At 41.6% G+C, this 27,845-nt stretch overlaps 2 protein-coding genes across 2 annotated transcripts; one reads left to right on the plus strand and one right to left on the minus strand.

Annotated features, from left to right (window-relative positions):
• The first annotated feature begins 1,506 nt into the window (after positions 1 to 1,506).
• Positions 1,507 to 21,934, plus strand: LOC103464098 (uncharacterized). The gene is made up of 4 exons (XM_008407938.3): positions 1,507 to 3,245; positions 10,716 to 11,759; positions 17,084 to 17,237; positions 21,673 to 21,934. The coding sequence occupies exons 1-2, from the start codon at positions 2,211 to 2,213 to the stop codon at positions 11,598 to 11,600; spliced, it is 1,920 nt and encodes a 639-aa protein (XP_008406160.2). The 5' UTR covers positions 1,507 to 2,210; the 3' UTR covers positions 11,601 to 11,759; positions 17,084 to 17,237; positions 21,673 to 21,934.
• On the minus strand, positions 16,934 to 27,543 carry mydgf (myeloid-derived growth factor). Its single transcript, XM_008407939.3, has 6 exons — positions 27,318 to 27,543; positions 25,297 to 25,347; positions 25,142 to 25,203; positions 23,485 to 23,566; positions 21,335 to 21,407; positions 16,934 to 19,190 (listed from the first exon to the last, which is right to left on the minus strand). Exons 1-6 carry the CDS (start codon positions 27,450 to 27,452, stop codon positions 19,111 to 19,113), a joined length of 483 nt encoding a protein of 160 aa, XP_008406161.2. The 5' UTR covers positions 27,453 to 27,543; the 3' UTR covers positions 16,934 to 19,110.
• Between the last annotated feature and the right edge of the window lie 302 nt (positions 27,544 to 27,845).

Consider the following 27,845-nt stretch of genomic DNA (forward strand, 5'->3'; position numbering starts at 1 on the left):
ACTTCCTCCTGGCTCTGATTGGTTGTTTTTAGCAGCGCCATGATGGACGTCGGAAGTAAAGATCGGGAGTATCGAACAGAGCGACTGAAATTGTTTTCCCAAATTGTTTTCGTCAGTTTATTCATGGCTTCAACTTGTTAGAGTCGAGCTCATTTGTCTGTGAGTATAACATACCTGTTGGGGTTCATAGATGGCGGTATTTACAGAAGCTTGAAACAGCTAGCTTAGAAACCGACCTCCACTTCCTCCCTCACCAGCGTTTTCCCTTACACCGGAGTAGGATTAAAAACGTACAAAATGTACAGATGTGCGTTTTTTGACAGGCTTTTCACAGGAGCGCATAGGTTGTTTTGACGTCCGTCATGGCGGCGCGGGCAGAGTTTCGAAGAGAGTGACGTCACGTGCAAAGGGCCAATAGTATCACCGGGAGGAGGTGGAGGAAGTCGATGTTTTCACAGATTATCTGTTTCATATATTGTAGTCAGGACACAGTGAGAGTTTTGACAAATATGTACAAATTTTTTTTTTTAAGTTACACACTGGAGATTTAAAACGCAGTTTTACGTTTATAAAATTTGTTTGTAACAAGTAACAACACAATAAAACTACATTCAAATAGCAGAAGGTGGAATATTGTAGGTAGAAAGAGGGATTAGCATAGGTTGTTGACATCTGTGCCAGACCAGCCACAGTATTTGGCCGTGTGCCGCGGAAGAGTTCAGAAGGATTAACAGCAGCTGCTGCATTGCTTTCACTTTTTAATGCTTTTTTAAAAAAAAATTTTTTTTATCCATAGTAGTGATCACTACAGACTGACAGCAATCTGTCAACATGCAGACAGATTACACCGAGTATGTACAGTATTCCTATGTGTTACATGTCAGGAGATGAAGTCATATTTTAACAGGGCGCTACCTCAGCAGCACACTGCTGTGTGACTACCAGCATGGCAGATGCTTTGAGCGTCTCAGTGCTGAGTGACAGCAAACTGTCAGGGCTTTTGTGTGTCTCTGCTGGTGTTTTTCATTTAAGATGCTGCCAGAGAGGGAGGTTCCCACCAATGCAGCAGCAGCTGAGTGGAAAAAGCTCCTCAGGAGGCATATTTGAGCTTGTCAGACACAAGAAATCTGATTCAGACAACCAAAAAAAAAAAGAAAAGAAAAAATGAATATTGAACAGGAGTCCAGTAAATAGCAGCTGCCTCTGTTTAATTAGAACAAATCGAAGTTGGAAATGGAAAACAGGGGAAAACAACAGGGAGGTAATGTGACGCTATTTGCTGACAGTTATTATAAGCGGGGGGAAGAGCCGTCCCACAGGCAGGCTGCTGTTTGCGGAGGGGCAGTTTCTTCTTCTTCTGTCAGGCTGGCGCTGATCCCTCATCTTACAGGTCACAATTATGTGCTTCAATCCTTCCTGCTGCTATCCCCCCCCCCACCCAATTCCTCTGTAAGCAGCATTTAATTGTAATGGGCTGAGCTGGGGAAAGGAGTAATCAGATGAGAAGAGTCACATGGTTACACACTCTCTAACAGGGTGAGGGGATTAATAATACTGCCGCCTTGATTGAACTTCAGCTGCTTTCTCTGGTAAATTGAGAGGTGGGGCTGAGTGCAAAAAAAAACAGTGACACGGAGGAGAGGGAAAGAAAAGAGAGTTGCAAAAGGGTGATAAGGGGTTCTGTGATAAGAACAGAGAGGAGGCAGGGATGGCGAGGGAGGAGGCAGAGAGAGAAAGGGAGTGGGAGGAAGAAAGAGCGAGGATAGGAGGCAGCGCAGTGCAGTGAGGGAGGGGGTGAGGAGAGAGAGAGAGAGCGATGTAGAGACAGGAAGCCTCTGCTGCTACAGAGCCAGTGAGACGCAGGCAGGCGGAGGGGAAAGACGAAGAGAGAGAGGGAGAGGGGGCCTCCTGGTTTCTCTGAGACAGGCCCAGAGAGAGGAGGGGAGAGGGGCTCCAGGAGCACCACAACAGAGAGCGAGACGAGTGGGTGGAGAAGCAGGATCGGAGGGGAGGCGGGAGGAAGAGGCAGGGCGATAAAATCAGAACCAGGCTTTGGCAGGAGCAGAGGCAGAGGGTGGGACTTGAGCTGAGGAGGGAAAACAGCACAGGAGGAAACAAAGTTTTGAAAACTGAGGAAACAGCAAAGGGAGAGCAGATGCTGCTGGATAAAGCAGGAAGAGATCCATGGAAGAAGGTCACCGTCTGTCAGGATGTTCTCTGACAGCCGGGCCACCACCACCACACCTGGGGAGCAGAGGGGCTTCAAGGCTCACGCCCCCCACTTCATCCCATGGCTGCGCAACAGCCTGAAGGCTCACCACAGTAGCAGCGGCGGCGACCTGGGGCTCAACGGGGCGTACAGGTCCAGCTCGGAGGGCCGCAGCGCCCTGACCCCGCTGGAGAGGGCCAAGGGGATTGGTTTCTTCTCCAGCCGGGCCAAGAAGGGGGAGCTCCGGTGTAATGGCATAGGGATGCTGCCGGTGGTGCTGAGGGGGCATCACATCCTGCCAGGCGGCATTGGGAAGCAGAGAGAGGACGGTCCTGCCAGGTGGAGCAAGACTAAAGAGCTGGAGGTGGAGCCCAGCACCAACTCTCAGCTAAGCCCAGAGGAAGGACTGGTCGACAGCTGCTCCTCGCCGCCGCATAGCCAAAACGTGGGCCCCGCAAGCAGCCCCTCAGTGAGGAAATACGGGCCTCTGGTGGGGCCCCATCCCACTCCTGTACCCGTGCTGCTGGCCAAGACGCCCGACTGCGATGTGCCCGTCGTGGTGTGCATGGAGGACAGCGAGGGGAAGATGTGGGACTACACCAGTCACACCACCTACCGCCAGAGAGATCTCCACTCCTCCAGCTGGCTGAGCTCAGGCACTGAGCAGCTGATCGAGAGGCAGCGCGGGTTCAGCTCCAGCTTCAGCTGCGTCAACAAACACGGCAGGACTTCTCAGAGTCAGAGGGACCTGACGGCCCTCAACGGGCTCATCTTCTCCAGCCAGACCCCCCCTGGAGCCCTGGGCTGCACCACCACCCTGAGAGGCCCCAGGAGGCCTCGGCCGAACTCAGAGCAGATTGCGATCCTGGGTCAGAACCAGACGTGGGTACCGCACAAACCAAACAGAGAGCAGGAGCCACAGAGGAAAGGAGCGGGCTGCAGCAGAAAGGTGGTCCGAAATCAGATCAAACGGGTGGTGGACAACCTGGAGCAAGTCCTCACTTCCCTCAGGGACATCCAGCAGGAAATCAAAGAGGTACACACACGCACGCACACACACACAGTTGTTTGTTGATTTATGTATCATGTGTCTGAAACTTTGCCATGAGAGCTGCAGATTTGTATCTTTTCTTTCCAAGGCTGAAGGGTGGGAACATAAACAAATCAGGGCCTTACTGCATCCTCTCTCATTAATTTAGACATTTTCCTCATGCAGAAAATGTTGGAGCTTTTGCAGAAAAAAAAAAACAAAAAAACCTTGAGGGCATTTAGAGATAACAAGGCAGACTACAAATGCACTTTCTCAGCAGAATTAAACAAGCAGAAAAGCATCTGCAGCGGGGATGCACGGACCCAAAACATGTTGTTGTTTCTCAGGCTCTCCTTTCTACTCCCCAGACACTCCAGAGAGTCTGGCACTTTGTGCTCAAGTCGGGCGTGCGCTTTCATAAAGGTGGATGAGACGGTAGTTATGGCCCATTTGCCAGATGCATTCAGAGGATGTTCAGACGATGCAGGGTGACATTAGTAAAAAGCCTTGCCTCTAACATCCTGTCTTTTTCACCGCTTTTTCCTCTCATGGACAGCTGCTGCTCCAGGCACAGCTGGACGGTGGCCGGCGCTCTTTTATAATCCATTTATGTCTGAATATCCGTGCCTCGTCCAGTAAAAGTGACACGCAAATCTTTCCTCCTGGCGTCCGATCAGCGAGGTCACAGCCAAAGCCCAGAGGTAGTAACTTCATCATTGTGACTTTAAAGACTTCTCCGTGACAGAATTAACATCACTGCTATGAAAGTTTATATAGAATACAGCAAGAAATGCGAAAAAAAAAAAAAGAAAAGAAAAGCGATTGATAAGGCTGCATGTGTAAACAGAGGTGGCAAATGAAAAGAGAATAAGTCACTGTGGAAGCAGTGCAGGCTGTTTATGTTTGTTGCATTAAGCAGTAAGCACTAATGTGGAAAAGAAATGGAGTGAGGCAAGAACAGAAGTCGTTTACTGGCATGGAAAAGTAATCACACTGCTTTTAGTATCTCACATCACGACCACAATCTTGAAAAACATGAATTTTATTGGGGTTTTGTGTGACAGATAAACACCGACTTGTAAGCTAGAAAGATGATGATGCGAGAATGATCAAGTTTTTTTTTTTTGTGGTACTACTGCGAGAACAATAAAAGTAAACAATTTACTACTTCTTTTAACAGTCTGGCTGTGTCTCCATGACACAACAATCATGGCCCCACAAACGCAAATATTGCTCTTGCAAAGCATTTGTAATGCGCTCCTTTAGGACACCAGTCGCATAAAGAAGTTCGATTTGTCTCACTACTCTGCACAAATGTTTTCAAATTTTTTGATATTTACTCAAACTCGCGTTGAACAAACAGTGGAGAAATTAGTGAAAACTAACAATAATGGACACGTCTGGGGAGGTTTGAACGTCATTAATTGTAATTTGTCGCGACAACAATAAATCAAAGTTCTTATAATGATAAGAAATTTATCACTATAGATGATAAACCAGTGGGAGGATCTGTGAAGGCCAACTAATAAATGTGCCTTTATGACAGAGTGGGAAGAGCAAAATAGGAAGTCATTAGAAGTCTCATTTAAAGTTAGCTTTAAGTCAGAAACTCCACTCCTCTAGAGACGCCTACCGTCAACTTTTAGAAGCATTTCTGCTGCAAAACGTGAATCGAATGTCGTTCAGCTCTGCAGAAGTCTGGCAAGGCGCCGTTCATTTGATTCAGGTGTGTTGGAGAAGACATGCACCATAAACGTACAGGAGGGTAGCTCTCAAGGACTAGACTTGGAAGCTGAACTTTCAGCTCTGCATGCAAAATTGTACATGTGGCAAAAAAAACAACAACAACACTGCACTTCAGCCTGAACACAGTGAAACATGTTGGTGGCAGCATCATGATGTGGGGACGCCTTTCTGCCTAAGAGACGGTGAGGATGAGGATGGATAGAGATAAATGCAAAACAATCCTGGGAGGAAACCTGGAGGTTCACCTTCCATCATGGCAAACGTCCTGAACATCTGAGCCTCAATGGGATGGTTTAAGTGGTCTAGTCAAAGCCCAATCACTAAATTCAATTAGGAATATGTGGCCATGCTTTGATGTTCAAAGGCACTCAACTGTCAATGCAAGTTTAAAATATTTGGCAAAGAAAAGCTGTAATTAATTTCAGTCTATGGATGAGCAAACCTGGGAGAAATGAAGCCCAAAAGACTTTCAGCAGAGCGGCATCTGCAAAGTTTGACTCAGTGAGGGGGAGGGATTCACATTTTTAATTCAAAAAATAAAACATGTAATTTTCCTCCATTTCACTATTTTCCATTGGCTTTGTGCATAAAATTTCCAAACATACATAGGAGTGTGCGGCTGCAACACGATCAGCATCTTTGCTCAATGCAAATTAGAGGAAAATTTGCATCAATCGTCAGTCTGACGGCGATAATCTGCTGATGTGTTTCAGTCAGGTGTAAAGACAAAACAAAAAGAAAAAAAAAAGAGCTGCACCATGACTCAGATCCCAAAGAGAAGAAAGAACCGCGTTAAGCTCGAAGAGCGGAGTGAAACTTTAATGACGGAGCTCAACAATAAACATCTCTCGGCTCCAACAGCGGAGCAGTGTGTGTGTAGACCCGAGGGGTCAAAGACTTTGTTGTTTTTTTTTAATCAAACGTCCTCGAAAGCAGCGGATGAAAAGCAGCCCTTTTATCTCCTCTGATTTCTGGCATTAACAAGCAGTACCTGCCCAGAGTCACTGCATGTGCATATACTACATGCACCACTTCAAAGCGAAATGAAAGGCTTCACTCAAAAACCTGCCGCGGCTTTAACACACACACACAAAAAAACAGGCAAACAAATCAGGTCATCCTTTGACATCAGCAAGGATGTTGTTGAACACAGAGGACAAAACTCATCCGGCATGGACAGAGGATTTATCTGTGCACACAGAGCAGGTGGTGAGCTGGGTCAAACATTTTCCCCAGCGTAATTTTCTCCAATCTCTCCAGCCTCTGTCATCACGCAGCTGCCTGTGTATCTGTGTGTTCGTGTGTCTTTGTGTTGAGCTTTTATTAGTGCACGTCTGCAGAGCATATACTTATTCTCTGCACCCATTTTGCATTCAGACATGTGTGTCTTTTTTTTCTTTTTTCTTTTTTTGATACATTATGGAGCAGGCTTTTTACTATCTGGGTAAGGAGCATTAGATGGGAGGGCTGACTAAATTTAGCCTTCACACCACTGTAATAGTACTCTCATTCTGTCTTGGATGATTTTAACATCTTTGCAATGTGGAAAGCAAAGACGAGAGGAAGGCCTCCAGAAGTGTTCGCCGTAACTTTTACTATTTATTTAACCTTAAAGAAGCTTCAGGGCTGTAATTATTAAAAGGTGACTCCATCTGGAAGAAATCTCCTGGTGACTTCGGAGTTTGATCTCTGACTATGTGAGTTTTGATTTGAGGCGTTTTCTTTTTATATATATATATATATATATATATATATATATATATATACAGACACACACACACACAATGTGCTATCTGTAATTTGATGAAGTTAAACTGGTGGTGTAAATTGCAAATGTTTCCAGTTTCCCAACTATCTGAATTAAAGGAAAATTGAAGATTTTTACTGTCTGGGGGCTTGTAGAAAACAAAACAAAACAAAATGACCTGTTACCTTTTCCATCGCTGATCTATCAACAGCAGCACTTTGTTGGCAAAAAGAAGGTTTAAATCTTAAATAACCTAAAGTGCCTCAATGTTGTGGTGTACTTCAGGGGTTCATCCTTGGTCTCGTACAGTTCTGTTTTCATTTTCCCCATTTATGTTTAATTTTGTCAATAATTTCACATTCCATTTCCCTGCTACGCTGATGACAATTAAATGTCTGGTGAAGTGAAGAATAAATGGAAAGTGGGGTTTGAATCAAGGCTGGTGCCACTCTGCGCGGCGTTTATATGTTCTTGCATTTTTTTCTGTGTATTAAATCATTCATTCACAGTGAAATGAAATGCATGTTAGGGTAATTGGTCACTAAATTTAAGTCTTAAGTCTGCAGTGATGGAAATTATGCTTTTTTTTAACCTCTGACCTTGAATCTTAAAGGCACTTTCTTAGAAAGCTGGAAGCTGCTTGAAACTTTATCAGACAGAAGATGGTGTGATAAAGTTAGCTTTTCTCCAAACAGAGTAGCTTCTACTAGGATGAAGCCATTTCTTTTATTCTTTTGTAGGACTTCTAAAATGTAATGTAGGTCTTCATTTTGTCCCCTCAGGCCGATGCAACAGCCATCCCAGTGAAATAGGCAATAATCAACAGGTCTTAGCAGCTTTTGTTAACGTGTAAAAGTGAAACCTTCCATGTTTGTTTTAAAATCTTAACTCAGACTGGCATCTCAGCAGCACCTAAGTGATCCTTTAACTCTGCACATTTAATCCAGATCACTGAGATCTGCTGGACAAACGCTGCTTGTTGTTTCCAGTTTCGGGCCGTCGTGGGATGAACTTTCTCTGCCCACCAGGACCAGCTTTTGTTCATAATACGTTATTTTGGCCTGTGCGATTGTAATGTCATCGTCTCATTGACTGGTACTACGCCTTATTGTGCCTTCCTTCTAAAATCATTCAATTAACGAGAGAAGAGCAAAAAAATGGTCCAAACCGAAGCAAGACGGAGTCAGATTGAAATGCAGATTGTTGCGTCGTTAATAGAAGCCTGTCTGTTTGGTAATGAAAGCTGAAGATTAAATTGTTGAAGCCTCGGCGCTCAGACGTCCCGATTTGAGATGTTTTTAAAAGCTTTTTGCTGGGGGAACAAAATGGATGTAACAGCAGTGAGGTGTTTTAAACATTAATCACACTGAACAAAGGTGGACTTTCAGTCAGGCCATGTGAACATCTGCCTCACTGCTTCCTGTAATTAAGGGACCCCCCCAAAGCAGCAGGTTTATTTATTATTTCTCTATTATGTCTCCTCTATACAGCAGCTCTTCATAACTTCCTAAATATTAGTTCTCCTGAATCACAGCACCTTGGCAACTCCTCCACCTTATATTAAAGGTACAGAAATATATAGACATATTTGATATGAGGGAGGGCAGAATAATCTCAATTTTCTGTCCACATGAATCAGCTGCTCACCCACTACTTCTCTGAGTGGCTTTTGCAAAAAAGAAGAAGAAAAAAAAATCAAAGCACCAATACGGGTTTGTGATTAATCTGTGACTAAACCTTATTCATCCACCACCTCCTCAACACAATTCAAACTCCAGATAAACTGTAAGACATGGCCCATCGGTACAATGCAGAGCTGAATGATGAAAGTATTTCTTCTTTTTCTGAAAAGGTTAAAAATGCGAAATGCTTATGTCCAGATTCGAATTTTATGATCCAAGTTATTTGGCGTCCACTCCTGAAAACAACTCTGAAAATTGTCTTATTTGCTTAACTTTAAACTATGGCGTGACGGATACAGCGATGTTGATCTATGAACGTGTCAGACGAGCCAGAACAATTAACAGCGATCCCCTCTGTTTTAGTAAAAACAGCTGGTAAGTTCCTGAGGTCAATCGCTGCACACAGTGAGACGCCTGTTCCTGGTCCTCTGCAGTCTGGCTAAAAAAAACAGAGCTGACGATGTACAGCCGGGAACCTGCAAGGTATACATTTGCCTCAGACTTGCTAAGCCACCCTTCATCTTTTGTTTATGAAGCTGCAATAAAATATTTAGCTTTTAGTTTTTTTCTGTAGCAATTTTTTTTGGCTTTAAAATATGCAAAGGTTTCTGATGAGAGATCAACTAGCATGTGTAAAAAAGTTCCCAAACCCCAAAAATGAGAAGTTTGATATTCCCACTGATGCTACTTGAAATATGTGGGGGAAAAAAATGTCAGTGCAGCATATAAAACCAAGACATATAACGTCTTGCAAAAGTGTGGATACTCCTTGAATGTTTTTATGTCACGACTGCAAACCTCCATCCATTTTTATGATCATTGTCGCAATAAATCACAATTAAAAACCCAAAACTGGCAGCATCCATCCATCCATCCATCCATCCATCCATCCATCCATCCATCCATCCATCCATCCATCCATCCATCCATCCATCCATCCATCCATCCATCCATCCATCCATCCATCCATCCATCCATCCATCCATCCATCCATCCATCCATCCATCCATCCATCCATCCATCCATCCGTTTTCTTTACACCCTTGTCCCTTAGTGGGGTCGGGAGGGGTGCTGGTGCCTATCTCCAGCTAACGTTCCGGGCGAGAACTGGCAGCATTATCAGAATTATTTTTATTATTTTCTCCTCTGCTTGTCCCATACGATAAATATCAATAAATTTGATGCAGTTGCTGTGTGTACTTTAGTGATACAAATCATTCTTTATGTGACTGGTGTCCTCGAGGAGCGTATTTGAAATGGGAATGTTTTTCAAGAGCAGTTTTTGTGTTTATGGGGCTGTAACGGATGCGCTATGCAATCACAGCTATACACTTACCTAAGGATAGAAGTAATGAATAGTTTTTTATCATCACTTTTACTATTACCACGATCATACCACAAGATAACCTAATAAAACTTTAAAGTCTAATCGTCCACCCCTGGCCTGAATTTGTATTCAGCAAACAAACACGCTGTCCAAAACATGACCGTCCATCTGAACTTTCAGGCCAGATAATGAATTCCCTGATGACAAATAGCTGGAAAGAGCTCCTGCTCAGTTTGTCTAAAGTCATGTATTGAACACAGAAAGCATGTGGAAGAAGGTTTTTCTTTCAGAAGGGAACAAAATTTGACTTTTTAGGTAGGAAAACTATGTTCTGTTGAAACACAGTAGTGGCTGCGTTATGCTAAGGGCTGCTTTTTTTTCTTGGGTGTACTGAACACAAAAATGTGACCACATTTTGTTGACTATTATGTGCAGAACAATTTTAGTGCCGTTTCCTTTCACTCTACAGTTATACACCACTTTAGACACTTTATGGTATTCAGTCACAGATATATTATCAGAGAAGATCCACTGAAGTTTGTGCTTGCAGTGTGACAAAATCTGAAAATGTCCAACCTACAACTACAAAAGTCCTTCTGCTTTATGTTAACTGATTTTATTCTTTGTAAAAATTAAGGGAAAAATAAGCCAAAACCAGTAACTGGTGTGATTTGATGTGATGACCCGAAGTGACTTCCTGACCCGAACTTAAGTAGGAATCCAAAAGCAATTTCTTCTAATACAAAAGGGACGATCTGCAGCTACACACATTTAAAAATGTGATAATTTAATTTACCTATTGGTTAATAGAAACTTTTCTTTAAATGCTCTCTGCTTCTTCAAAACATATCGACTTTGGGAACTTTACAGTACAGCAACAAAATCTGCTTGCAACAGATTATAATGATTCCCTCTGGGAGAGTGTCGCGGATAATTTGTGTTTTTATTTATAAATCATTCTGTGTGTTTTCTAGGTCGTGCAGCAGATTGACTATCTAACCTCCTCCATTGATCTGGATGATGAGGAGCAGCAGAGGCCTGGAGGAGAAGCTCAGCCTCCCAGCGACAGCAGCTACAGTTCAGGCTCCAGCTCCAGTGAAGTGACAGTACGCGGCGCCCAGCAGAGGGCTTCGGGAGCTGAAAACCAGCCAGGAACCGCAGACTCCTACGGAACCCCCAGCAGAGAGGATCACAGCAGAAGTCAGCCTTCGCAGAACGGGCAGCTGCGCTCCTTTACTGCGGGCTTTCTGTCAGAAAGGAGTCGGACTGTTCAATTAACTTGTGGGCGGTCCCCTAGAAAAACTTTGTCCCGTGTGAACACAAACAGCCTCCCTCCGTCTAGAAACCCGACCACCCAGGATCATGTTCTGTCTCCTAAAAGAAGCCTCCCTGCTCGGCCTCCCACTCCCGGGCTGTCTCCGCTGACAGTGAACCTCCATCACCCCAGCAGCCCTGGATCACAGCCTTCCTCCCCTCTGTCTCCAAAGTCTTATCCACCCCCCGCCCTCAGCCCTTCTGTCATCATAGAGACCAAAGTCGGGTCACTCCAGACCCCACAAAGCGATCTCCCATCTGCTGGTCCATTTTCGCCGTCGCTAACTCACCCTCAGTCTGCCAGCTGCCCACCCACCAACTTTGAAACCAAAAGTTTGCCCCTGCACGACAAAGAGCGGCGAGCGGCCTCAGCGGGACCCTCGAACGCCTGCACAGCCAAACCACACGCGGGCCAGGGCCGCAGGGCCCGCAAGCCCCCGCCGTACCCGCACCACAGACTCTCTGAGCCTACAAAGAAAGTGAAAGAGCCCCGCAAAGCTCCTCCGTACCCTGAGAAAAGAAGGCTGCTCTCAACCACTGTGTGAGAGAATGCAGCAGGAGGGGGGCGGCCGATCGAACAGAGGCACATACACAGCACCAGCCACATGTCTGCAGGAGTGGGGAGTGATTTAAGGCAGCTTAAGGCTCGCCAACTTCAGCCGAGATCAAGTTTCCAGGGCAACGGGATGCAGACGCAACTCAGGGTGAGTAAGTCCAGAACAACTGCGTCACTGCAAAAAACAAAATCTTATCAAGTATTTCTGGTCTAGTTTTTAGTGCAAATATCTTAGGATACTTGAGAAAAAGACAAAACTAACTTAGAAGTAACTTTTCAGCAAGAAATGGGAGCTTGTTTTAAGTCAGTAACACCTTAATGTTGATGAAAAAGGACTAGTTATAAGTGAAATAATCTGCCAATTGAACAAGAAATTTTCCCATATAAAATATAACATGGGACACCTAATTAGTACTTTGTTTTAATTCCATAATTAAGGGATTATTGACTTAAAACAAGCTCCTATTTCCTGCCAGGAGATTTGAGTACTTGAAGCAAAAAGGGCAGAAGTTGAATGCAAAAACACAAAATCTTATCACGTATTTCTGGTCTATATTTTAGTGCAAATATCTTAGAACTCTTGAAATAGGACAAAACTAATTTAGAAGTAACAATAGTGCACTGCAATATGGGACACTAACTGGTACTTCTTCATCAGTATTAAGAACTTATTGATTTAAAACAAGCTCCTACTTCCTGATTTCATAACATGAAGTGAAAAGGGCAGACCTAGACTGCAAAAACACAAAATGTTGCAAAGTATTTTTGGGTCTAGTTTCTGAAATAAATTAAAACTAATTTAGAAATAACTTTTCAGCTAAAATAAGTTAAAAATATGGGAAACCAGACACTTTTTAAAAATCAACATTAAAGTAGTTAATGACTCAAAACAAGCTCGTTTCTTGCTGAAAAGTTGCCTGCAAGTTAGTTTTGTCTTATTTCAAGTGTACGGAGATATTTGCACTTGAAACTGGACCAGAAATACTGGGTAAGAGTTTTGTGTTTTTGCAGTGCTGGTTCTACCCTTTTCCCTCCCTGCTCCTCAAATCTCCTGGGTGCACGCACGGGGCCGTAATGACATCTGGCCGGCTTACCGCTCAGGTAACAAGAGCCTTTGTGCAGATGTTCAATTTGCACCCCGGCTCTGAGAACTCCCACGGACTGCACAGCTAAAGGGCAGAGGGGAAGGCATTATTAGCCAGAAATCTGAAGGAAACTGCAATCACCTCAGAATGGCGAGACAAAGATAGAGGTGATTACTTTATTGCACCTTACCCCAATGCATCCCGGCATAGTCACTCGTATATATCAGCATCGCCTGTGGTCGGTAATTGCTGTCAGGAGTCGTGATGCTATGATGAGAAGTCGGCGCGGCTCGAGCTACTTTGGCTCGGCGGTGTGAGAATGCACTCAGGAGAGGCAAGGTCAGGGATCTGTGGTGCATCTAGAGGCAAGAAAAAGCTCTCATAAAAGGAGAAGCTTGGCAAGGCCACAGAGGAAACGTTCGGGCCAGCGTTGGGGTGCATGTCAAGGGAGACAGGGGGCAGCTGGCGATACGTTGTACCCTTCACCCGGCCCCACGGTGTTACAAAAATCCCATCTCCTTTGCTGCCTCTGGCTCGACCCACCTGGCCTCCGTCTCCATCTGTTCCCCTCTAAATGTCAAGGGGATGCAACAGGAAAGAAATAAGGAGCTGGTGTGTTGGAGAGGAATGCCAGCCAGATTGATTACATAAATACAACACAGGAAATCAATAGCTGTTTCATTTAGGACATAAATGCTGGTTTATTGGATCCTTTTCTCTTTGTGCCGACCTTTTTGAATAGGATAAAGCTGCCGCTAGTTTGCAATTTATTCCATTGTGAACAAATTCAATGAAACGATCAAAATCGGCGGTTAATCTCATTATATTTACGCTGCCTGACTGCGACACACGTTCTCATATCAGTATCAGTCCTTCTAGCGCCCGAGACATTTCACAAGACATGGGCATTATCGGGTTTAAACAGAGTTTCTGGAATGAGTGAGCGATGCTTTTATGTGAAACTATTTTCAGATAGGGATTAGCTGTCAGATTTTCCAGAACCAGAACGTGAGACCGACTCGAGTAAATTAGACTTCTCAGATTTCTATGTAAATCCTTTAATATTCTGCATGCACCCTGAATGCAAAATCTTTCTTTTACAAGTCTTGATTAAACACCGAACAAATTACCACACGAGTCTCTGAAGGAAAAAGAATGAGCGGCTTTTTCTTTGCATCTCACAAACACGCATCAGATGGTACCAGGATCACTGATTCGCAATCAGGCCAACTGGACTGAAATTACTGCTGCACTGTAAAAGAATTACCCAAAAAATAAAAATAAATAACCGTTTAGAGTAGGATGGATTGGTGCAAAGCTAATGACTCAATGCAATCAACTCTCCACTGTCGCCACGTGCTTGTTAAGCCATTTGAAATTGGACGGATTTATTTTGAACTGTATATCAGTGAATTATTTTTCACTTGGACTTATTTAGAATGGATGTAACTCACTTTGAATGACATGAATTGACTACGTTTCTGCATAATGAATCTATATAGTGAACTGTAGCAGTATTTTTTTGTGAATTGGCGCAGTATAAATAAACAGATTTGATTCGAATTACTTAAATAGATTTAACTAAAATATATAAAGTTGAGATAAGTAACTAACCTGCAACCTGGACAAAAACTAATTAAATTCAACCAGTTATATTCATTTTTATTGAATAAAGTTTGTCAGTTAAAATCTGGCAAACTTTATAGTCTAATATTTGCTAAATTAATGACATACATGACTAGCTTCAGTGTCTTGTAAAATATTTTCTTCTTTTTGAAGAAGAATTTTGTCATTTTAAAACCAAAGATCTCCATGTATTATGTGGGGATTTAATGTCATAGACAAAATAGCACGCAATTGTTAAGTGGAAAGAAAAATGACTAACGGCTTTGCATATCTAGATACCAAAATCTGAAGTCTTGCCAGATTCTCAATTGATCTTTGGTCTGGACTTTTACTAGGCCATCAAGACAAATAAATATGCTTTGATCTAAACCATTTGCTCCTAGCTCAGAGTCTGTTAAACGCTGAAAGTGATGTTTTTCTCTCTCCTTTTTTTTGAACTTCTACAAACAGAATAAATGCATAACAGATCACATCAAAGACCACTAGCTGTGCATGTAATTCACTCCAAAGATCCAAATACTGTTATGTCAAACAGGGCTGATTAAAGTTCCCCGAAAATCCCTAAAACTAAATACAATACAGTATTTTGGAAAGTATTCAAACCGTTTTTCACATTTTGTCAACTTATAACCACAAACTTCAGTTTATAAACGAACACATTCTAGCAAATAAATGCGTGGGAGGAAAATATGTGGTTTCCAAAAATACAGATTTGCAAATTCTTCATCATTATTCAATCTTTCCAGCTACAAGTCTTTGGGGATGTGAATCTACCAGTTTTACACATCAAGTCACAGGCATTTTGCTCCTTCTTCTCTGCAAAACACCTCAAGCTCAGTCAAATTGGGTGAATAGAAACGATTAACATCAGTTTTCAAGCCTTAAGATTTGTAGTTGAACTAGGCCTGGACTTTCACAAGGCGTTTAGGAACCTACACCGATCCGTCTTCCCAGCTTCCATGTTCCTGCTGAAGTGATGCTCCCAAAATTGTTTCATCAGTGCAGTTTATATCTGACACCAGGTCACATTGGGGATGCTTTCCACAGAGTGAAGTGCATTGTTGATTTTTCTTTCACACATTACATTTTGCATTTAGGCTAAAAGGTTCAACGTTGGCCTCATTTGACCTCGGCGTCTTCCTCCACATGTCTGCTGTGTCCTTTATGTTGCTTGTGTCACACTTAAAACAAGATTTCTTTTAGGTCCCGCTCTTCAGATGGAATGTTGTTTTATTGACCCTAAACGTGCTCTAAACTCTTCATGAGGTTTCTTAAAACCTAAGACCTTCACAGCTAGGGAACTTGTAAAGGCAATCGGTTGCACTCAATCTACATTCACATGCATGCCATTTGTATCACCTGAGATTTATGTGGTTGTGTTGGTCAACCACATAAAGTCCTAATTGAACAAGTGCACAAACGTTACATAGCATGAAGGGGTATGAATACTTTTGCATGGGAATATTTATAGTCTCTGTTCACAAAGTAATTCTTTTAGCCAGGATCTAACTAGAACAATAACAGCATCCATCTTTTATTTATAACCTGTACTTCCAACAAGCTGTGCAGGAGCTCTGTGTAGTACACCTCTGCTCCACAACATCCTGCATGTTCCTCCTGATAGTTTTTCCTGTGATGCAAGGAACTTTTTCTGCTGTTGTCAGACAGTACGCTGAGTTGCTGATATGTGCTCAGGATCTGGATGACAGAATCGAGGCAGCTCTGGGCCCCGCAGACGGAGAGAGCTGATGGGCAAACAAAGAGCTGTTGAGAAGCAGAGATTTACAACTCAAAGGAACAAACAGCTCAACAGAAACGGGCCAGAATTTGGCCGTCAAACTGCAGCAGAAATCACAGGTTCTGCTTTGCTGCGAAGGTGCGGGTCGGTTCTGCGCAGCATGTCGGGAAATCATTAACACCTCGCTGTTCCAGGGAGTTTTCAGCAGGCGAAAAGCAGCGATTTTCAGGCTCAAAAACACTCCTGAATGGAGAGTTTTCAGCGCTGACGTGCGACTCTTGCATCAAGCGAGCAGACACCGGTTTGCAGACGATCTAGATTTTCTCTGGATTTAACATAATGATGGATAAATCCCTGTGACTTTCTATCTCAGTAAGCCCACAAAGATCAGCCAGTCCATACATTCCCATATGTGCCTCTGGATTTAATAGATCCTCCCAGCAAAGCTTCTTCCTCCCCCCAGAAATTACGGGGAAACAATAGAGGCTCTCTATCTCTTAGAAACATTTATTTGAGCACAATATATGTTAATTGACTACACTCACGGAATACATTTTAAGGCTAATTTTTCATTACTCTAGCAGAAAGGGTCTCATAAGTCTCATTTGGAGGCTCCGACACTGGCTGCTTCCCTAAACCGGTCCAAATTAGGAATGCATTAGCGGCGCTTCTAGAAATTACGGCTATTGGGCAGATAAGATGGGACATAAAAACGCAATCCTCGCCGAGGCCCGGCCCTGACAGCGCGCAGAATATTTAACGCCTCGACACAGGCAATCAAATTCCTCCTCTCTTTTCATGTTTACCCTTCTGACAAGGCTACGGCAGCTTCAATCAGACCACGACTGATGTAACCTGACAAAAATACAAGAGTTATCTCCACCGAGGTGACAACATGTCTTTATTCAAACACCCATCAAGTTTCATCATGATTCACAGCAATCAACAGGTAGAAAAAGAAAGGATACATGTACAAAATTAGTAACGCAAGTCATATTTTTTTATTTTCTCTTTCCCCCTCAGAGCCAGGTCGAGGTCCGGGTGTGATCTTTTCCTGTTCTGAACCCCCCCCCCCACATCACCCCGAGAGAGAAAGAGAGCCTGGATGGTGACAAAGGGACTCGGCGTTTCCTCCACTCCGGGGGATCGCCTCGACACCGGATGAAAGACACCGAAGGTACCCCGCCTATCCCAGCTAATCCAAGAGCAGAGTCAAATCAGAGAAATCCTCCAATCTGAATTCAATCCTTGGACACTTGTGCTGTTTGAGGGTTCGGATCAATGCCGGTAAGATAAAGAGCATAACAGAGAAAGGGGAGAGCAGAGAAGAAGAAGTGGGGGAGAAGGAGTGAGAGGGAGATGAGGGGCATGTGATAATGAAGCACTTCTGAAACCTGCACAATATTCTCACTGATCCCCACATGTGGCACCGAGAGATGAAAGCCAGAGGTTCGAGAGGGAGCGAGCGCTGGCATTTTTATTCCTCATCTAGAAACCTCCAAATGTCTGTGCATGCTTTACATTTTATTACTTTTGAGTTAAACATCTGCACTAATGTTCCAGACTTCAATTTCTAGATTGAAGTCTGCTTGCCATCTGCTTTTATAACATTCGACTACAAAACTTTGATCTGGTTGGGGATTATTGGTACCAGAAAACTTAAAGCAACGCTGAGGTTTCTTTATTATTCAGCTCAGTGGGTAAAGAGCTGCTTCAACACTTCTGGCACTTGAGCAAAGTGATATCAGCTCCATTTGGAAATCTACAATCCTACATTAAATATACTTTATATCTTCCAGATGTTATTCTTGTAAAGTCACACCATCTGACTTTACAAATAAAAATAAATGGGTTTGCTTGACAAAATTTAAGAACCAGCAGTTCTAAGAGTTTGTACTGTTAGAGGCCAATAAAGTAGAGAAACGATGGCCCTTTTTGCATCTTTAATTTATTTCCAGTCAGTGAGTTGGACAACAAGGAAAGATGTGATAAAGGAACTTACCTCAATATTTATGTAAAAAAAAAAAAAAAAAAAAAAAAAGCTTTTATTTTTGAGACATTTACTTTTTAGCACTTAGTCAGTGGAAAAGGGAGTAAATCCAATATTTTCCATATTCCTCCAGACCTTTCAGGACTCTACATCTTACCAGGCATGAGCTAAAACGTTCTGGTTTCAAATCTACAAGAATGTGCCATTATACTTCTTAAAAAACATTATTATAACCAATTCTATCAATAAGTCATACTAGTCAGAGCAGTGAGGATAAATTATTTTCTGTTTAAGCAATTAGGCCATGTCATATAATTTTGTTTTAATATATAGGATTAATACTAACCTCACCACACAGCGAGTTTCGCAGACTCAAACTCGTCAACAGTTTGCATTTTGATTCTGTTTTGTGACGGATTTTTTGAAGTGGTATAGTTTCATCAGAGGGAAATAGCAGGAAACGAAAACCTGGCTGATGTTTGGAGAGATCAGACGCGACGCTTTGAGTTATCTGCAGCAGATGTAGATAAACGGAGACGCTGAAGTGCTTCTTTCAACAGCAGACCGGATCGCACCGAGACAGAGCAATTTCTACTTGTTTGGATGCGTGCTGCTGCTTCACAATACCAGGGATTACTCACTCTCCTCTCAGGATTACACAAGATGCATAAATCTCCTGCTAATATAAAATGTATCTAAGCTGGACAGACCCCATCCCAACACCAGGCTATGCATTCCCACACCCACCGGATCAAACCAGAATCTCTTTATGTTACAAACTAAGAAACAACTACAGATGCACGTAATCTAATGGCCGATTTTGATCCAGAAAAGTCTGGATAATCAGTTGATTCCTTCATCTTTTGTAGAACAAATCCAAAAAAAATGAGTGAAAAAGGCTGGATATGTACTACAACTGGTTCTCCGTGTCCCCTCAAAACAAGATTAGCTTCAACCTGCTTCCGTTTTCGGTCGTTTCTCGGGAAGAAATCCCAACAAGCAGAAGCACAGTTCACCGAGGTGCTGTGATTGGTCACAGCAGAGCGAGACTTCTGTCCAATCACAGCTCTTCATGTCTCGTCCGTCCAATGACGGTCAGCTTGGAAAGCTGAGCGTTGAACTTTCCATCCGTTTGGGTCACTGGAATTAAGAAAGAAGAGAGTGGATTACTGCTGGAGTCTGTGCAACATCACTTACCATTAGATTTATGTAGATATATATATATCATTTCTGCTTTAGCTGTGACTCCTACAGTCAGCTAAATATCAGACATCAAAGCTATGAGGAGGTTCAGAAGAGAAATGTTTTTGCAGAGAAAAATATGAGACATAAACGTTTTAAAAATGAGAGCAACATCAGGTCTGTGCTAATATACAAACTTGATTTTTATCTTATGGGTTTTTTTTTTTTTTTGCTTTATTTCTGCTGTTTAATATTTAGAGATGTTTTTTGTCTAACAACTCTTTTTTTTGTGTGTGCAAGAAATCTTAAATATTTTTTGAAGCCCTGACTTTTACTTGCATCTGCTTTTTAATCTCCCATGATGCAACTGTCATCTTCCAAACATATTTATGACAAAAAATATACATTTCAAAGCACTAACATATCATCATATATCAATATTTTTTAGTTATGGCTGTTTAACTGAGTTTTTATCCAAATAACTATATATTTATAAAGAACAACTTAATTATTCTTCATACAATAAATAGTAGAAAGTATATGTTGCCATAGAAACAACCACAGAAGCAGTTAATTTAATGACGTTTGGATAAGCAGACATTTTTTGGATACTGCAACAAAATTGATTTGATGGGAACATTATTTCTTCTTACCTTTTCATAAATAAAACAGTATAAACATTTTCCAGTGTCTATATTATTTTGCATCTATGAATACATGTAATGTTAGTGAGACATAAAGTCTTAATCTGAAGACAAACAGTACAATCATAAACAGTATGAACCAAAGAAAATATTCTGTAAATATTAAGGCAAAACTACTTGACATAACCCAACACAAAGCGGTTAATAGCACCATTGTAGCAATAGTTTTAACAAATTTTAACAATATTTATAACCATGATAACTGTAAAGCTCAGTAATACTGATTATTGTGATATGTTTTCAAACACAAATTGTGATTAGATCATGGCTGCTTGAACAGATGTTTTGGAATAACAAAAATAAAAAAAAGGTAATTTGTCCTGAATTGTCTTGTAACAGGACAGGCTGTGTTATTTGTCTGAGCTCAGTGTGTTAAGGTTAGAATAACGTATAAGTTAAGGTTCATTTTTACTGTCTGTAATTAGTATATTTTTTGTTTTGTTGTTCTGTTGCAAAATCTTTTCCCACAGTAGAAAGATGGCCTCTATTAATATGAAATTGCTTTAAAATTAACCAGTTAACTAAATTATTTGCACCTCGCTTTCAGGAAAAAAAAAATCCTAACAAAAGAGCATTATAATTACATCTGCCACTAGATGGAGAATGAAAACTCAGAGTACAGCAATAAATGAATCACACAGACAATTAAGGGCCAGCAAGTGAGGCAAAATGTCTGGATTTGGATAAATTATTCAGTGCAAGAATAGAGATGCATGCAGTGCTGATGAAAACCAGAAAATAAAAACATAAATATTTTAAAGCTGAAAAAAGAAAACAATGATTGGTTTGTATAGCTTTAAAATAAGGCAATGCTTTCAGCGTATCTTTGCATGTAGTTACTATTTTGTCCAACAGGTGTCTCTGTTTGGGTTACCGAAACCTGAACATGCCTTTGTGTGTTGCAGCAAGAGCACAAAAAGTGCTTTAGGACTGTAGTAATTAAAAAGCCCTTTACATACTGTACTACACGCCGATAAGCAATCTATGCCTGGAATTCATCGCTCCCGCTGTTTCTCAGTGATGGGATTATCCTTAAGTCCGTCATCGGCGCCGAGTTCGGAGCCTGTAAGCCTCTGTACTTTAGCGTCTAATCTGCTGAAAATGACAGCTGAAGTAAATTGCCAGTCGGGGTGACTAGTCAAATCCTGCTAATCACAGGCTGCAACTGAAGCCCCAGTTGGGGATTTCGGCGGGAGCCAGAGAACAACAAATAATGCTACGGGGACGACTGTGAAAACCCACTCACAGCTGGAGCGCACGCTTCGCAGGGGAAGCTGCAGGGAGCTTGCAACGTGATAATGGGAGGGCTGGGGGTGTGTGTGTGGAGGCAGAGAAAGAGACCGATGTGACAGGCAGAGGGAGTTGATTGAACACTTGGAGACACAATCAATTCCTCACCTGTTGATTCTCCTATGGTAAATTCGTCTGGCTTCAGAGGTACGTCACGCTGGCCTGACACTGCCGTTTCTGACTGGAGACGCATCCGCAAACGACGAGGAGGAAACGGTGGAAAACAAAAACAAGAGATTCAAAACAAAACAAAAAACAAATAACAGGCGGCGGCACAGAGAACAATGTCATTTGCACAGGAAGGAAGAAAAACTAAAAACTAAAAAAAAAAAAACAGAGGAAAGAACTCCGATTCAGCATCAAGGTCAGAGATGTGTTTGTGTATGCGATGTTGTTTCAGTCCCCTCACTCTGAAGTTATTTTCTCTGTTTGTCTTTTCCGTGCAGGGCACACAGCCAGAGCAGGAGGAGGAAACATGTTCTCTCTCTCTCTCTCTTTCTAATGACGCGAGTGTCAGGAATGTCCTTGCTGGGGGAAAGGAGGCGTGTCAAGGTGTGCCTCGCATCGCCTCGCAGACCACGACCGCATCAGATACGGCAGACCGCTGCGAAGTGACCGTCCGGACATTAACCTTCCACTGAAAACATTACGTGCAGAGATGCAACTCCAAGTCGGACTCCAAAAACTAATAAAAGTTTGTCTTTCTGACTTGCGTTAAGTTGTAAAACGTTGGGATGGTGCTGAGGCCATTGTTAGAGGATGAAAGCTGTAAACATGCAGAGGTGTGGAGCTCATAGTGGGTTTAATGGATGAGAGGAAGAGACATTTAGAAAACTAATTAAAATCAGGTTGGATTGTTGGCAGAGATTCTGGTAGTCGGATAAAAACATGAGATTAATCCAAAAATTCCCCCGTAATTTAGACACAATTTTTTAAAAATACTACCAATAACTTAATAGTGTGAAAATGCTATGTTAGCATCCAAAACCTCTACTCTGACTAAAAAATATTAACTGAATGTAGCAGAAGAACTGATATTAATTTCCCTTCATTCTTTCCCTTCTTTAAGAAGTTTCTTAGTGGAGACTTTGGAGGACTTCCAAACAGATAAGTCCCAACACTTTCCTGAACTTTTCCAGATTTTTTTAAGGTTTATGACAGTGTTCGTCAGAACCAGGTTAAGAACCACAGGTACAGTGGAAAATCCTGATCTTAGAAGCTTCAGAGGCCAGTGAAATGTTTTTTAAAAGAATTTATCTGCATATTCGCAGTCGGTCTGGGTGCTTAATCCAGAAATAAAGTTATAATGTGGAAATAAATTAAAAAAAGAACAGATGCCATTAAATGCTGAATAAATCAATAATAAATTTTTTTTTTTAAAGAAATCTCAGTTCTTTCAACTAGATAACAAATAATAACCATAGACATTTATCCAGAGTTGGAACATGATAAAAGGATTTTCCATACAGCTTGAGATGAGGTGGATGAATATTAAGACTGCCTTTGTGACTCAGACGTACAATAAATCCCTTCACTAATGCCATACGTTAGATGATTTCATGCTGATCTAGGAAAGTCATGGTTTTGTTGACAAATTCTGCCATTAAATGTCTATTTTGTCACAGAAAACGAGATCAAAGCATCAATGGTGACATCTCTCCCTCTACCCCCCATCTGATACCAAAATGTGTTGCTTAGAAGAAGAAATATGAAGCTGCAGAACATGAAAGTAGCCTCGAGTTTGACATGCGTGTGGCTGGCTGAAATGTTCATTATTTGCCGGCTGTGCAAAAAGATGTTCAGCAGGAATTCGCCTTGATTTTCTGACATTTGTGCAGATACCGAGTAATGAAAAGCTTTTATCTCTCTACTGACAGCGCGTATGAGGCAGAATGGAAACATCAAGCAGCAATTCTTTAATGCTGTTCGTTAGTTTGCCTCGGCTTGAGAGGGTTTGTGGCAGCAGGTTGTCAAGAAATAAGATTTTTATCTCTAAAGGACGCAGAGTTAAAGGCAAACAGGTCAAGCCTATAAAATCATGCAGGACGGGGTTTTTATGCCCCAATTTCATGTGGCTTAATGCCACTATTGATTCTTGATCAACTTATCGTTTGGCTCTCATCAGTATTCAGCTGGTGAGGTGGCCATCGCTCCTTGGGGATCAAGATCAGCTGACAACATTGGTTCATTAAAAACAAAGCCACAAAAGCAAAAAAAAAAAAAAGAAGAAGAAATTAACAGCCTGGTTTCATACTTACAAAAGCGTTGGCATATTCAATTTTGGCTCCTTTCAGCTCAGCTTTGAACTGGGTGAAAAACAGGTATGATTTTCCCTGAGGCCTGAAAGAAATTAAAGACACAAATGTTTAAACAATAATGATCCCAACACACAGTCTCTTCAGTGTGCACTGCTCCCTGATAGATCCCTTTCTTTTTTTACTTTCCATCATACTCTAATGTTTCAGAATGTTTCAGATCAAACATCATTTTATATCAGATAACAAAAATACAGTCAAACAGCAGTTAACCGATTTAACAGTTACTCTTATTTGACTGTGGCCCTCCGTTCTTCACAGAAATGTTTTATTCTAACCACATTGGTCATGTACAGCATCTCAATGCTTTGACTAGGCCACCTTCATTTTGTTTTGAGTCGTTCAGATGAGACTTGCTGCATTACACCAGTTTCCCCCCACCCTCCCCCCAACGTTATTTTGTCATTTGTCAGACTTGCTGTTTTCAAGATTTTTTTTTATAGCAATATATTTGTAAGGTTAGATAAGAAGCATGTAGATCAAAATGTCAGAAGATTTAAAGTTTGTCACTGGAAAATCACGTTCCATCTGTAATGTCAAACTGAATGTTGGCCACTGATGCAGCGAAGCAGCTCTAGACTTTCACATGACGGTGCGTTTCTGACACTCTGGATCTCTTTTACAACAAATCTAAAGGAATCCAATCCTTCTGTTTGACATTTGCTTTTTCTTATTCTTGAATCATCACTTTTACTAAGGCGACCTCCAGGACTTCAGATGTTCTGGGTTCCTTTGTGACCTCTGGGATGGGTCGTCAATGCACTCTTAGGAGAATTTTTGGAAGATTGGTCAATCTTGGTAAAATTCCCCACAGCTGCAACTTTTCTCCATTTGTGAATAATGGCTCTGACTCTGAACCCTTTCCAGACAGACAGATGTTACAGACTTTCTGTTTCTCATCTATTCTTGAAGTTACTTAGGCGATGATGAGTCGTTTTCACATGATCTTTCGGTATGCTTCATGTTGTCAGACGGGTTATACCCAAGAGATTTTCTCCCATGTTTCCGAAATGAAACAAATAATGAAAAATTGCCGGGTATTGCTTGACCACAGTTGCTGCGGCAGAGAGTTGCACAACCAGGTTTAGGGGTTCACACAGGGTCATGCCAACCTGACCCTACGTGAAGGTGAATGCAAACTGGGTTTTTTCCTCTTAATAAATCATTAATGACAACCGTTCAAAGCTTTTCTACAAATCCAGGTTATCTTTGAGTGATATTAAAACTTTTATCATCATCTTACACATTTGAATCTAACAAAAAGACATTGTTAGAGGTATTAGTTGATTTTTTTTCCCTGCAACTGTCATAACTGACTAAAAAATAAATAAATCAATCAGGTGACTCGGAGGAGCCGCAGATGGGACACGTTTGCGATGATGAGGACGGAGTCGGCCAAGTGAAGAGGAGGAACCACCACAGTTTGGTTCGGTGAGTGGGCAGGTATTACTCATGTTGAGAGGAGGACACACATCTGTTCACACAGTCACATTATGGGAATGAGTCTTCCTCATCAGGACAGACCTAAAGCATTCGTTTCAGGGGAAGACATGTTTTGAATGCAAATCGATTAAGTGTCGTCAAGTTTTGTCCGTCTCACCTCCACACAGAGCAGGAAAACAGCTGGTCGTCTTCGCTCAGGCCCACACTCATCAGCCATTGCTGTTTTAGAGCAGAGCAATATTTCACCGTCATGCCAGCTGGGATTAATAGTCAATAAAACTTTAGGGTCTGAGTGATTGAGACAACACATACCTCATTAGTTCCTCCTTGTGAAGCATAGGTGAAGATGCACTCATACTTGCTCTGAAACAAGACAGTGAGAGGTTTAATGACAATTAGTATAAAGTCTGAAAAACGTAATTTAATAATACATTTATTTATTTATATTTAACAACAAATGAATTTATTAACTGACTGAGAACATAAAAAAGTAATTCAAACAAGATTACTATTAAATGAAAGTCGTGTTTAAAAAGAGTAAGAGAGTCTCTGACATTATTTTATGTCACTCAAACAGTTCAGCCTTTGGTGTTTTTTTTTTTTAAATAGATAACCTAAATAAATGGGAAGCATTTGCAACGTTATCACAGACTGCTAGTCGAAAAATGCCAAAAGTGCTATTTTTGGCATTTTGTGTCCAAGTTCATTGTTACATGAAGAAACACCAGGGGCTAGTTCTGTGAGTTTAGAAAGTTTTCTCCTTCCGAATTATTTATAAGTCCTCTGAGGCTGAAAAGTCTGACTAGAGATGTGCCGATCAGGTTTTTTCCTTCCGATTCCGATCACCCATGAGGGCCGATCACCGATACCAATCACATAATTATTTTCTTTTTTTAATCATGAACACTACCGGTTACATTATGTGGAAAAAGACACCATGAATTCACCTTAATTTAGACAAAAACTTGTTTTTAATAACTTTTTCCAAGAAAAAAAAATAAACTAAACAGGCGCGTAGCAGCGGTTCAACAGCGAGAGCAGAACCAGCGTCTTACATCGCAGCTCGAAGACTTAAATAATTTTGCGGGTTATTTGTTTAGCTTTCTGACCGTCATGCTAATCCAGGTTTACATGCTGTTTTACCCGCTATCTGATCGCTCCGTATGTCTTTTTTACTGCAGTGAGCCTCGATGTAGCCAAACTCCGTCAAGTATGGCATTGTTTTTATGTCATATTAGATTCGTTGTGTTGATGCATTTTGACCTGCTTCACCCCACATGCTTCAATTTTCCGCTGCAACACGCAAACTTCCCCATTCACTCAGTGCGATATAGTTCCACACGACATCGCTTAGGATTTGTTGCTGCGCGTTTGGCAGAATGAAGGAAAGAGGAGACCAGCTGCACAGGCAGACTGCGAAATGAGATGCAGGTGATCGGTTTGTGTGATCGGCAACAAGAGACCGTGATCGGCGATCACCGATCATACACTTTTTCACGGAAATCGGCCGATTATGATCGGTGGCCGATCGATCGGCACACCTCTACTGAATACATTTCTTAAAATACTTTTTGAAAGCCTGAAGAGCTTTTCTTATGAAGATCACTTTAGGATTACACGGAAACCTGAAAAGGAACGAGGAAAGGAGGAATCCTGTAAAATACCGGTTCTTGAAACGTCTGCAATAAGAATCACCCCATCAAACGTTTCACTGGAAATTCATTGGAAAAGCACACAAACAAAGTAAGAAATAATCTCATTCGTGTCAATTGTGTTGTAATGATGCCATGATGAGACTTTTTCCAAACATGAGGAAATAGCTTCAAATAATCAACATGATATTCCATATAACACTCTTTGATGCTTGTACATTAAACATTCAAAAGTTTTAGGCTTATTTTCATGAAAATCTGTTCAGCGCTATTAAAAAAAACAAAAACATAATAAAAAAAAGTATCATCCAATCAATGAAGACCTTGTGGCAGATGAGCTTAGACGTGTCAGCGTTTCACAGGCTGTGTGGTCATCAATCCGCGACTACAACTGACCGATGGAATGTAGTTTTTCCGCTTTTATCGCAAAAAATGCCAATCTTGACATATTCAGCGTGTATATTTTAAAGATAAAAATGGATTATGTTTTTTTTTTTTTTTACAGTTTTAACTCGATAACAATGTCAGTGAACTACACAGACCTACATAATGAAATGACTTCCTGTAAAGCTGAAGAATAAAGGAATGCTCGGGTTAAAAATATCGGCAAGTTTTCGTTTCCAAGGCAACTCGATTTAAATGAGCAGTCGGTGGCTTCAGAAAACAAGAAAAGCAACTTACGAGTCTCTCAGAGAAAGTGTGCACAACTCCTCCCGGCTTGACGTTGAACTCCACTACCTTTGTCTGCTCGGCCGAGACACACAGGGACATTGAAATCCCCAGAAGCAGAAGAGACATTTTACCGAAGACCTGCATTTTCTTCCTCGGTCTTCTTTGATCTATGGTGTTACACACCGACCAGTCAATCCGAATAAAACGATGTCCCGTCGACTGTTAATGACGTCACAGCCTTCGTCACGATGCGAACCACTTTCAGCAACAGCAAATACCTGAAGGGAAACACTAAAAAATATGTTGAAAAACAAGTAAAAATAATAATAAAAAAGCACTTAGTTTAAATTTTATTTCACATACTTTGGAACTCCGTTCCATAAGAAATAGACACACTCACTGTGGCCTGTTTTATCACCACACGGTGACGCTCTTTTTCAACTAATACAATGTCCATGTAATAGTCAGTCACGTGTTAAAAGTTGAAATATATGCATGTTATAGTTTATCATACTTATTAGGTTATCTATGTTTACT

Source organism: Poecilia reticulata, chromosome 4 (assembly GCF_904066995.2).
Source record: "Poecilia reticulata chromosome 4, P_reticulata-male-v2, whole genome shotgun sequence".
Classification (NCBI taxonomy): Eukaryota; Metazoa; Chordata; class Actinopteri; order Cyprinodontiformes; family Poeciliidae; genus Poecilia; species Poecilia reticulata.